General features: G+C 41.7%; 1 protein-coding gene across 1 annotated transcript in view; it reads right to left on the bottom strand.

Moving 5' to 3' along the window:
- Window positions 1-13,323, bottom strand: part of ATP8A2 (ATPase phospholipid transporting 8A2) — a 541,321-nt gene that overhangs the window by 469,595 nt on the left and 58,403 nt on the right. The window contains exons 3-7 of the mRNA XM_019530163.1: window positions 11,836-11,935; window positions 9,633-9,731; window positions 8,005-8,050; window positions 5,150-5,190; window positions 3,890-3,963 (exon numbers count right to left, since the gene is read on the bottom strand). Of these exons, the coding sequence (XP_019385708.1) occupies window positions 3,890-3,963; window positions 5,150-5,190; window positions 8,005-8,050; window positions 9,633-9,731; window positions 11,836-11,935 (360 nt within the window). The remainder of the gene's footprint in view (window positions 1-3,889; window positions 3,964-5,149; window positions 5,191-8,004; window positions 8,051-9,632; window positions 9,732-11,835; window positions 11,936-13,323) is intronic.

The raw sequence follows: 13,323 nt of genomic DNA, 5'->3' as shown, positions 1-13,323 counted from the left end.
GTGCTGGCTCCTCCCCTGGGGGTCTTTAAGAGGAGGTTAGATGAACACCTTGCTGGGGTTGTTTGATCCCAGTATTCTTTCTTGCTATGGCAGGGGGTCCGACTCGATGATCTGCTCAGGTCCCTTCCGACCCTACTAACTATGAAACTATGACACAAATCAGTTAAGTCTGATACTACATTCAACCAGGTTTATCTTAAACCAGTTTTGGCCACTTTGAAACTGGTTTATGTGCACTGAACCTATGTTCTATTACAGGTTTAAGCCAGTTTCTGATCACTTAAACCGGTTTATGTGGAACTTCTGTCCCTAGCCAATGTGTCTGGCAAACCATCACCAAGGGCCCCAAACAGTTCACCCAGAATCCCCACATCACCCCCCTCTCTCAGCCTTTCACATGTGATTAGTGTGGCCCCACCCTCCATGAGATGGAGCCAGACCAGACTGCCTGCACCTCATCTGCATAGCAATTTTTGGAGGATCAAAGATCCCAGAACTAATGACGAGAACACTCAGTCCCAATCATGAATGGGGGGCTAATTAGCACATGGATCCTTTGTAGGTGCTGAGCTATGTAGTGCTGAGCTGTGGGGTCACCATGGACTGAAGCACTGTTGACTCTGGTGGGGCCCAGCCCAATGAACTATAATGGTGAATCATAAGCCTTTTGGCTTGGGATTAATATCATGCATAATTCATACAAGTAGATACAAAAGTGCTGCTTAAGTGTGTTTGTGAATACCTATGCTAACTTGCAGCTGTTTCAAAAAAGTCAAAATGCTTCAATTCTGAATGAACTAAGTCAATAGGAGCCTGTGATTTGCTGATAGAAGAATTACTAGTTATGTTTACTTAAAGGTCAGCGTTTTCAAAATTTGCCCTTTGCTTTCATGTGCTCAGCGAGAATCGGGTATGCAGGAGGGAGTGGGGGGGGGCTCCAGCAGGAAGAAGTTGGCAAGGCCCAGAGTGCAAGAGGGCTACCTGACCCCCCCCAGATTTGTTTTCCTTGCTGTAGCAGTGGAAGGGGGACAAATTCAAGGCAGAACTCCAATAATTAGATTCTATACCTGGAGCACTGTAACAAATGTATAAATTTACCATATACAGAATCTAAATACTGGGATGGTCATCTTGTATTCAAGTAAATACAGTAGTTGACCCCTATTTTAAAACAGGCCCTTCAGGTACGCCTAGTTTTAGCTGACCAACTTGAATTATGATTAAGATACCAATTCTCTCCAGAGATAGCACACCCTTGTTTCCCTTGTGGAACTAAGTCGGGGATGCCAAAAACAGAATTCCTCCAATCCTTAAAAGACTTCTGAGAATTTAGATATTTCTTTTTACCTTTTACAATCCATTTACCTAAAGAAAACACTGTTCCCTCCAAGGGAAGTTAGAAAAAGTTTGGAAGTGAGAGCATCTGTTAACTGTTGCCTTTTCCAGGAGGGAAATACAGGTCCTGAGGACCACAAGAGTTAGTGGCCACTGCTACTTTAACAGGAGTTGCAGTGTAAAAACACCACAAAGCCGACTCCTCCGATTTTGGGGTGAAATAGAGACTTGGGGGAGGAAGGAAAGAATCTTCAGGGTTATCTCCACTGCACAGTTCACTTAAGTTCTAACTTAAGCGTTGCCCCAAACTTGATTGGGCCCTCAGCAGACTTCATTTCCCAGCAGCCCCTGCTTGCATCGCCATAGCCAGTTTCCATGAAAACCACAGCAGCAGTGGGGCTGACAGCATGGGGCCAAGGATTCCATGGGGACCAGCCACAGCAGCACTGGCAGGGTGCACAGCTAGGTGGGGAGCTTCTCCAGGCCTGGGTTCTTGCAGCAGTGATGGTGTGTTCTAGAGTGGGGGTAGACTGCAGTCTACTGCTGACATGACCCAGCAGTAACTTGGAGTTAACTCTGCAGGGAAGATATACCATTAAAAACAAAGGCAGGCAAAAATATAGCCTTCAGGCTGCATCCAGCCTACCAGGCAATTTCATCTGACCTGCAGGTGCCTGCCAGTTAATTGTACCCCAGTCAGCACACAGCTTCCAGGTCAGGCTGCTGCTGCCACGGCTTCAGGCACTAGGGAACATGCTCAGCTCCCCAGTGTCCAGCATCTACTCCTTGTCTCCCTGCTGCAGGTAGGGAAGTGGCAGGGACAGGGGAGGAGAGAGGAAGGGAGCATGTGGCTGGGAAGAGTGCAAAACCCAGGTGGCCAGGGTATGGGCGTGAGGGAGGATGGAAGAGCTGTGGGGATGCCCCCCATATGTACTCCCCCATGGCACACAGCCCCTACCTCCAGGGGCAGCAGGAACAGCAGGTGGGGGCCCTCAGGGTGCTCACAGACTGTGAAGATGCTGCCGCCCAGCAGCGTGTGGCTCCATCCAGAGCTGCACATGGCACAAGGCAGCCAGGGCAGTCCACCTCTATCACGTAGGGCTCTCTGCAGTGCACCTACAGCTCCCAGCACTTGTGTGCCACCAGTCCTGCATAATGAAGCCAGCTACTTTCCCCATTGCCCGCCACCATGTGCAGCTGCCAGGACTATGCCATAAGTGGCAGGGAGCACCATACCCTGCTTCTGCAGTGGCAGAAAGCAGGGAAGGCAGTCAGCTCCACCACACAGGGCTTCCCCCAGTGGCACATGAGTGCTGGGAGCTGCACATGTGCCACAGGGAGCCCTGCATAATAGAGGCAGGCCAGCTTGGCTGAACTCCTTGCTGCCATTTACATTTCTGGCTGGAGCCACAGGCCACCAGGTAGGTGGCAGCACCTGCACGAGCCATGAGCACTGAGGGCCCCCACCACCACAACAGCAGCGTCTGTGCACCATAGGGGGCTGTGTTTGGGGGGTTGCCAGAGCCCCCCACCTCTCCTCACACCCTACAACCCCCCTGACATACATACTTATACCCTATATCTCCCCACATAGCCATACCCTCTCAAACCCCACATACACATGCCACCCCAAGAATACCACCCCCCCACACACACAATATATAAAAGAGTAAGACTATTTTTGAGCTATTATGCAATCACCTCTATACACACTACACAAACAAACCATGACAAAAATAAGTTAGAGTAGATGTTTGACCTTTAGTATATGATTTGGGGGTTTTTTGGTTTGGAAAGGACCAGGGGAAGGGGGGGGGACAGACTTCAAGTAGAAAAGGTACAGGGTTAGGGGGAGGACTTTCAGGCCCAAGATGGCAGCCAGGGGATGGAGTACCTGTCAAGGGGCGGGGCTAACTTTGCAACCCTCAAATCACTCATCAAAACGCTCATTAAGCGGCCCTCCAACCAAAATAATTACCCATCTGTGTATTAGAATATGACATGCATACTGGGGAAGGACATCAAGAGTAGGAGAACCAGCTGAAAATTATTCAATGACATTAAACAAAGGGAAATGGAATTAAAGATAAATACTTCTGATCAACACCAAAAGCACTTAGCTTCAAAATACTCTGAGAGGCTCCATGAGGACTGCAAGACCTCAGAGTGTAGTCAAATTGCTCTATCAAACCAATATTACATCTGACAAAATTTGTTTCAGCCAACTTACATGTTACTTCAATTAAAGCATGTATAAGCACCACCAATTTGAATACCAGTTTGCCCCATGGTTCTCGAATGAAATTGCAACATCATTTCATTTGCATTGCGAACAATTAAGAGAATTTATTTCTCTAATAAGGGAAATGGATTTTGTTGGCATATAATGCCATAATGTTTGCTACAATATTTACAGTGGGAGAAAGAAAAAGCAGCACCATTTAAGGTTTTTCAAAAAACAACTTATGCTTCCAACTAGAAAAAAAATAAATACATTTAAAACCTCTGTTTGACAGAAGCATCATTTTCCATTCACTCATTCCGTATACCTGACCTGGAAGATAAAATGATCATGTCTGCTGGAAGGTGCTGCCCATTGGTAACCTTCACAATGTCTCCTACTGCCACCTATTGATACATGGACAGAAGTGCAGCAACATGGAAAAAGAAAGAAAAAAAACCCATGAACAGACTGTACATCCAAACTGTTAATTTGTCAACCAACCCCTTCAAGCAGAGAAGAAAAGTACTGCATCATACAAAAACCATCAAGAGATTCTTTTGAGTTCAATCTGCTTAGTTAAATTGTTCTTCACAATGAAAACTTCTAATGTCAGTAGAATTTCAAACATTTAACAGTAGGCTTTGTTACAGAAAATGAACCTGACCCTGTTTCAGTGACTTTAATGGGAGCATGGTTTTGTTAAAAGCTATTACAGCCAACCAGTTTTCAGATTTTAAAAACATATACACATTAAATGCAGCAGAGTAATTATTACAAAACAATGGATAAACTAAAATTCTTGCGACTCAAATGAAATACATATTCAAAAATCTTTCACAAGTATAATGTAAAGGCTATAAGTTAAAAAGGAAAGAAAGTCAAAATTCAGCTTTACATTCTCAATTAAAAAAATAAGTTATAATGCCATGTGTTAGATGCACACACAGAGCTATCAATATCTATTAGAAACTCTGTAAGGGACATGGAACCTGATCTTGCAACTAGTACAAATGCAAGTAATCCCACTGACTAACATGGAAAAATTGACCTAGGAACATTTCACATTACTCCTGCGCAGGCAGCTAAAACCCATCATATGCACCACTGAAGTCCCATATGATTCCTAAAAGTTGGGGATGGTCTTGATTTGAGCAGGGGGTTGGACTAGATGACCTCCTGAGGTCCCTTCAACCCTAATTTTCTAGGATTCTAAGACTGTGCTACTGTAGAAGAACTAATTTAAATGTTACAGAATGCAAAATGAAAACAAAAGTAGACAGAGGTGCAAAAAAAATTCTCAAATCTATGTTACAAAAAGCATTAATAGCAAATGGACAACACAATAACTAACAGCCATTCAAAAGAACATCAATAAGACCCAATTTTCGGCCTTATATTTGGGTATTTTGCTTCAATACAGCAGAGAAAAACATCTAAAAAGCTCCCTTAAATTGGACAGCTGAAGTTTTCCCTCATTGCTGAGAATTTCTCAAGTAGCACCAAGCCACTATTAGCTCTTTGGCCTTCTGAGTGGATCATCCCAAAGCAAGCATTTTCAAAACATTTTAAATATAGAAGACTTTTGCTTACCTCTTTCCACATAATATTCTGCCACATTCCACTTCTCAAAACTGAAAAGAAAATAATTTAAAAATCAGGATAAATATCAGAGATCAAGAAGATTTACACTGCCCAAAAAAAAGTTAAAGCACAGAAAACATATTTACCAAGGTCCAACTTAAATATTAAGCCAGAAACAATCCAAAATATTTCTAAGAAATTGGGATGAAAATTTCCCCCACAAAGGAGTGAAAAGGATTATAACTCCTTAGCCTTACAACCATATTTAAATCACTTCCACATGCTTATGCTCTTTAGAATACAGTTTTCTACCTTCCACTTTGCTTGATCAATCCATATTATCATTATAAACCTTTTCCAAAATAGTATATGAAGTGTTTATTATGATTTTACTTTGCATACAATACTCTATAGTAATCTTTACCCGAAAACTTTAATTATGCAAAGTAGGTTGCAAACATAGCAATCATTTGGCCAAAAAGAAAACACTAAAGCTCCTCTTTTGCTCTTACACTCCCAGTTCAACCTGTCCATTCCGCCTCCTCAAACCTTGATGTTAACATTAAAAAGTAAGAAATCAGCAGTAACAATGACAGCTAAAAAACAAGCAAGCCTTAATATAGCTTCAGGTGGAAACCTTTTAGCTGATACTACTTCTGAATACAACAGACTTTAAAATTATTGGCAAATTACAAATGTACAAAAACACTACCAAGAGATTAGATTTAAATTGTTTTGTTTTTTTTTTAAACTGTTTTAATGTGATACTGAAATATTATTTAAGGTATTAAGGTGTTTAAGGATTAAAATTTCCAGATCGTACAGACTCTTCACTGCTAAAAAGGAGACCTAAAACAACCTCTGTAAAACAGAGAAATGATGGGATAAATTTAAAACAGTTTATATTCATGAATTTAACTGATGACTGGTCCCTGAATGGTTTCTTTTAAAATTCAAAACACTTCCTTCAGTTACATAGGATTTAAATCTCTCACATTTGCCTCCTAAAACTGTTCAAATTATCTCTAACACACCAAGCTGGATTTGCCAGCCCTTAAGTGATTTATTTTTATCCATTTATTAAAGGTTTCAAATGTTATATGGTTTGTTCCCACAATACAGGACAACAAATATTTTATTCAGAGCTTTGTGAGGAGGTCTTATTAACTCCCCCCCACCCCTCCTTCCACCTTGATACTGACTGCTGAAAGAGGACTACGCCAACATCTCACCCAGCACAGCTTTTAGGGAACATGTCTGAGAAGAAGCAGAACTGGAAGGGATTTTCTGGTCATTTTTTTTTCTCCTTCACTTTTTCTTTTTTTCCCTTTTTGTCCAAAAATGCATATTCAGGTCTATACCTACTAGTAAACAATTAATGATGTTGCACCTCATGTGTTGAATTGTTTTAGCTGGAACATAACAGTTAAAAGCTTTAAATGGACTAAAACATTTCATTTTGAAACCTTAAATAAAATTTTAAAAAAGAATCCCCAAACTGCCCTATTGTAAATGGTTATTAAAAGGTTGGTTTGGTGATATCTTTAACTGGGCCAGCTTAATAGTCAGCCTATACTGGACTAGTTAAGAGGAGGTATGTTAGACAATCTTTCAGGGAAGAAAACAAACATATCATAAGCTAAATATCAGGCTGTTTGGTTTAGGCTGCATCTGCTTCCTTCCCAGACCCAAGGAAGAGCACTTTGATTACCATCTCTCCCGACTATACAGCTGATCCAATAAAAAGATATCACTAAACCAGCCTTACTCCTCACACAGTCCCTGGACCAGCAGTTCCAATCTGTGGTATGCATACAAACTGTCAGTGGTACACATTAACAGATTTATTTTAATTACTTTACATGAGAAAAATTTGCTGGTGGTACTTAAGGTTGTATTATTTTATATTGCTGATGCACAATCTGTCAGAGTTCAGGAACTGCTGCCCTGGACCATCCATGCTACAACACTACAACTGTTGTAAACAGCACAGGTTGTATTCAGGGAGAGCAACAGAGGAGCTGTACAGCACATGAATGTGCTGAAATCTTCTGGCTTTTTCTGTGGATTCCGGATTTAGTCATGCTATCCAAGGAGTACAGTCCTAATCTTTAAAGCAGCAAACTTCTGCCTCTCAAACAGAATTGGAACTTGGGTGAGCCCGTGAGTCTCTGTCTTCTGGAAGTTTCCAAATAGTCTTTTTATTTAATTTTTCCATTAGAGGAAATACATATTAGGAAGGGCTGTTGAGAGGAAGGGGTAGAAAATTATTATGATTAGGCCTACTATTTATGTCTCACTGCCAATTCAGAGAACCAACCCTCACTGTTTTAGCTGCATCTTATTTCTTCCATACTATTGGGAAACTAAAATTAAAAGATGAGCCAAAAATTCTCATTTATTGTGATTATTTTATTACTTGAAAAGAAAAAAAAAACCCACAGAAATAAACCCAAGTAATTAGTAAAGAATGGTTACATTAATTATCATCTTTTTGCATGCATCTTTGTGGAGGCTTTTCAATTAAGGTTATACAAATGCATCTTTGGGTTCAAGAGAAGTAGGTGTCTGCACCTAGACACCATCACATCCCACACATTTCTTTCCCCAGCAAGCTCTAATTATCATTTACACCAACAGACAATATCCTAGAGATGAGCAGCACCTAATGTTCATAGTCATTAATTTACTACTTTGACCCATTCTTTTGCTTATGGAATCATAAAAAATACATGACTAGCATTCATTAATAAAGTATTAAGGATTGGTTTTACAATAATTATTCTTGTCAAATGCTTGAATCATGCCATTTCTCTTGCATAATATTTTGTTAAAGGAAAATGCAATTAAATTAAAGGTCTTACCTATTGTTTTCTTCTTGTTTACTGTACTGTCTGCCTTGTGTCGTTTCTATGGTGAAACCAAACACAAACATTTGGTTACACACAGAAAAAGATTCCAAATGAATCATCTGACAGTTGAAAGAACATGCCACAAAGAGAAGGAACAAAGGCTGGGGCAGCTCTCTCTCATCATTACGTTAGACTATCTATATGGCTTTACACATCTTTATACTCAGCAAACACCACTCAAATATTGCCTTATTTATATCTAAATTAAAAAGGAAGTATTCACTGTGCTGAAAACATGCTCCTTACACTTTCCTCAACAGCAGCTAATAATAATGTTAAATGTTTTGACTCCTAAAATGTTATAAGAAAAACTAAATAAACATACATGATAAAACCTGGAAGGCATTAACATTATGGTGCTAAAACTCTGCCGTATGCAAAAAGAAAGAAACAAAACCTGATATAGCAAGTAATTCAAAGACTGTCAGTTGAAAGATCTTTTGACTAATAACCACACATTGTTCTGAAAAGTTACCCATCTCTCCCAGGAAACTGCTCCCCCACTCCTGGAATCAACTTCCTTTTCCTTTATATTAATATCACCCTCTAAACCAGTGGTACCCAATCTTTTCACCCAGTGGCAGATCTGTCTGTGGGCTGCATTTGGCCAGAGGTCTCAATATGACACATGGGGCTCATGTGGAAGGGGCCCGTTCCAAAACACAACAAGTATGCAGCTGAACCCCAATCCAGATGGCGAGGGGCACAGGGTAGGGAGCAGCCCATCCCAATCCACATAGGTGAGGGGTAAGCCTGGCCCTGATTCTCCTGCAAAGTACTGGCTACAGCAGAGCTAAATTTGGCCACATAGAGTATCCACTGCTCCCTCCACTACGAAATTCCTAACCCATAATGATCTCTATAGGTGACATGGCATGGCTCCACACACTGTGGGTTAAGCACCCCTACTCTAAACCAACTCAATCCAAACTTAGTAAGAATTTGACTGAAAGGCTTTATCTTGAATTACCTTATAGCCTTTGTTATAAGAGCATAATAAACCATAGTGCATTTCTAGACAAAAAGGATGAAGAATACAACTAAATAATACTTTAAAAGAAGGCAGGGAAAAGCTCTTCACTAAAATTTCCAAATGTTTCCGTTCCATTTTCCTTGCTTGTCAAAATACGGATGAAAACTTTTCCTAACTGAGAACTGTAAACTATAGGACCTCCAATTGAAGCAGCAGCAGTAAATATTCTAGTATAATAAAAGACTTAGTCTGTCCACCTGTAACGCTTCTAACCAACTGTGCATGCGCTGCCGAGATAGCAGGCGGCGATTGGCTGGGCGGCCCAGGCTGCATGAGCCCAAGTTTGCACCACTGCTGGGGAAGTTTGGTGGCAGGGAATATGCCCCAGCCATCCAAGCAGCAGGGCTTCCCCACAACCTCCCTGCCTGAGGGTGGGGGGGGGGGGCGTGGAAAATCACAGTGGCGACACCCCCCTGCCACCCAGTCTAAACACCCCTTCCTTGCTAGCTGTTCTAGGGGGAGTGGAGAGGCAGGCAGACACAGGCCAGGAGAACCTGCATTGTTGCCTGAAGTTAACCATTTCCCAAAAGTAGTAAATTGTACTCACATAGTCTTCTATAATCTCCTTGATGCCAGCAACTGTTAGAATAAATAGCAATGGCACCAAGGTGGTATATCTTCCTGTTGGAGACACATCTGGAATTTGCTGTAAAAAAAAGTCGAAACATTTTATGCTGATTATTTACAGTTAGAATGAGTTTGAGTTAAACATTTTAAGGCTATTAAATGAGTTGTGGGACTAAAACCATAGTCATCAAGGATGAAACATTAACCTCATTACCTACATGTCATGTAGTAACTCATGCATGAAAGTAATCATTTTGATGTACAACCCCCTCCCCCGCCGCTCATGTTCAGACAGCTATTGCTTTAAAAAAAGGACAGCTACATGGAAAGTTTCCTTTTTCCCCTCCATTCCATGCACCCTGTGGAAGTTTCCCATAAAACTGTGCTAGTCAAAAGGTGTTGCTTGAACCATAATCAGTCCCACCTCAATAAGAGATTTAAGGCATGATACTGCAGGACCAACAATGAAAGTTTCATAAACAGGAGAAATAAAAGTTTGCATCTCCTCAATTGTTCATATAGCATTTGCTTCTAGTTATGGAAGGTTTAGTTATCTGAACTCAGTTTCATGAGAAAAGCAAGTATTGGTCACTTTAGAAGTTCCCAGAATTATTGTATTACCATATTTACTTGAATCCGAGACAAGGTTTGCCAATCAAAAGTGGGGGGCGGTGCGTGACATGCCTCAGATTTGAGTAGCAGGCTGGGACAGGTGGCTACTGTGGCTCTGGCTCCAAGCCCAGTGCCAAGCCACAGCTAAGCTGCTTGCCCTGGGCCAAGACACCTTGTCTAGTAGGGAAGGGGGGACACAGTGGGGAACATGAGGGAGATCCCATGGTGGGGTGCATAGAGGAGACCCATGGTATGCAGCTTGAGGGAAAGGGGAAGCATGGGGAAGACCATGTAGCCTGCTGCCTTCCAGCTTCTAGCTCCCACTGCCACTTATCCTTGGCTCTGGCTTGACCTTGGCTTCTAGTCTGGCTCCAGCCCCAACCCATCAGGGCCCACCACTGTTTCTGCCTGGCCAGACTGAACCAGGATTAGGGCTGCCCCTGCTGACTGCCCTGGGGCTAGAGTCAGAGCTATAGTCGTTGTAGAGGTAAGGCAGGGGAACAGGGTAGATAGAAGGGAAGGGGTGCAGGCACCAGGGGCAACATGGGTATAGGCGAGCAAAGGGTATAGGGAGACATGTGGGTAGGGGACAAGAAGCAGGGGCCCAGGCACAGGGGGCAACCCCCCCCCCCCCAATAATTAGACTGTTTACATGAAAAAAAATTTTTTTTTAATTAAGTGTTCTATGCATACAATCTAATTGTTGTTGGGGGGGCATCCTAAATTCAAAGTCATCTTGGATTCAGGTAGTTAAAAGGTTTTTCACTCCTTCCAAGGTATAGATGCTTGGATTCATTTAGCTAAGTTATATCAATATAGCTCTACTGACTTAATTTGTATCAGCCAATTGGACCAGTAGAACCAATACAACCTAGCTTTACAAGCACCTGTGTTAAAAAAAATAAATTTAAACTTCCTTTTCATAACTTCTTTAGTTACTATTACAGTATTGTACACGGATATTAGCAACGTTACTTTTATTTATTTATTTTAAATAAAAATGGGAATTTATTTTGTAAAGAATTTTGAAAAATCTCCAGTTAAAGATGTTTTAAGTTATATATTACATACCACTGTCACATGTGCATTTAATAGGAATTATGGGATCTAATGCCCAATTCTAACATCTGCACCTACCTTCTGCTATGACACACATGCATGGCAGGAGGTGCAAATTTGGGAATGGGGATCACATTCCAAGTCACGCTATTTCTACTTGTCAGTGCAGTGTGAGAACATGATCCTAACCTGCTACATGTTCAAGTTAAGGTGCCATATGAACCAGCCATAAAAAAATATCTATATTATATTTAGACCATTTTGAGGGCTGTTTTGCCATTTTAGAGAGTATTAAATTGGGCACATCCTCACCACTTACATTTATTAACATGTTAATCGCAGTGTAAGATATAGAGGGAGCCTCACATTTGTGAGGATAGTGCCTATTATGCATAGTATTATGCTCAAGATTGTCGATCCTTAAAAAAAAATTCCTTGCAACTGAGCAGTCACTGGAATAGTTACAGTGCAGTTTTCTTTTGACATTAAAAGGGAAAACAATAAAAGTGTACCTGCAGTAAGGCAATGAAGAGGAAGAAAGCATTAGCAGCTCTTCTAATCTGCTCATACAGGAATCGAGGTAGAAACGTCACCACGCTATACTTGGCCGTGCTGTAAATTTGAGAAAACCAGCAGTAGTTTGCTGTTTAAAAAACAAAACCTACAGAAAACCTATGGGAGAATGACTCAAAAATGGTGTCTCAAGAACAAACAATGATTTAATGTTTCAAGTCAATGAAGTACTGAGCCACATGCACATTACTGAAGAAATAACCATTTCCAACATTACAAAAGCTGGTCATATCTGGTAATCCCAGGACTTCCAGGTTTTTGCTGGTGGCCTGTAGGAGCTGGGAAGATTATCTCAGCTCAACCCACCCAAGCAAGACAACTTCTTGTTGCTGTGGTTGTTCTGAGCCCCACTCCTTACCATCCCCATCTCTGTGTGTGATCTCCTCCCCATGCATCAGCTATAGCTCACAGTTAAAGACAGGATTTTTTACTTCAGTATGATGGTGCTCCTGCCAGCAGTTACAAGCCTTTCAGGCATCTGGCTACAAGGTCTCTTCTGCTTAGTGAGTCAAAAAGATGGACATATTTGACATCTCAAAAGATTCCAACCCCACCCCACCCCCAGTCAGATTAACAAGGAGTATAAAGGGTTTTTTTTTATTTTTCTCTGCACTGAGAAACACTAATCACTATAAAATATCTGAAGGTACAATCAGAAAACAGAATGCAAATATCTGATTATAAACTTCAATACCACCAATGGCTCTAGGTCTTCCATTGTACTCCGCTGCAAGCCCAGTCAAGAAAAGCACTAAACATACACTTATACCCAAGCTAACTCTTATATTGAGTTAAGTAACTTAAGACGTGCTACACAGGATTTACAAGGCAACCAACTGGTGACCCTACAACATATTTATTCAAAATCACTTTTCAAAATACAATATATTAAATGATTTCTCCCAAGGATCACAACCTTGACTTGCTGGAAACGCTTGTGCGCTACCAATGAGCTTGAGCACAATGCCACCTGGAGTTTTGTACTCCTGGTATGTTTACCCACAGTAACAAGGTCGAAAGTAAGGTTTCCAAACTAACAGTGATCCAAAACTAGAAATAAAAGTGCTAAGCAGTGTATAGTACATAGTATATGCCATACTAGTATATAGTACAGTATGTAGCAGGGGTGGGCAAAAGATGGCCCATGGGTTGAATCCAGGTCACCAATTGATTGTATCCACTCCTTGGCTGCCCCCTCAGTGCTCTGCATGGGGCTCCTCACTTGCTTCTTCCCAGGGAAGCCCATGCCTTGCTACCACCCCCCACCTGCCCGGTGTCAGCCAATGGCATTGCCCCAGCCTGAGCCACTTTGCCCGGCTTCCCAGCAGGGCTGCTCTTGGTGTTGCTGCAGCTACTTGGGTATTACCTGGCTCCCCCTGCCTCCAGTAGTTCCTCCTTCTGCCCCAGCTCTACTGCTCTAGGTTGGT

The sequence above is a fragment of the Crocodylus porosus genome, unplaced genomic scaffold, assembly GCF_001723895.1.
Source record: "Crocodylus porosus isolate Cpor-Errol unplaced genomic scaffold, CroPor_comp1, whole genome shotgun sequence".
Classification (NCBI taxonomy): Eukaryota; Metazoa; Chordata; order Crocodylia; family Crocodylidae; genus Crocodylus; species Crocodylus porosus.
The sequence above is the reverse complement of the archived record's forward strand: the minus strand, read 5'-3'. Positions and strand labels throughout refer to the sequence as shown.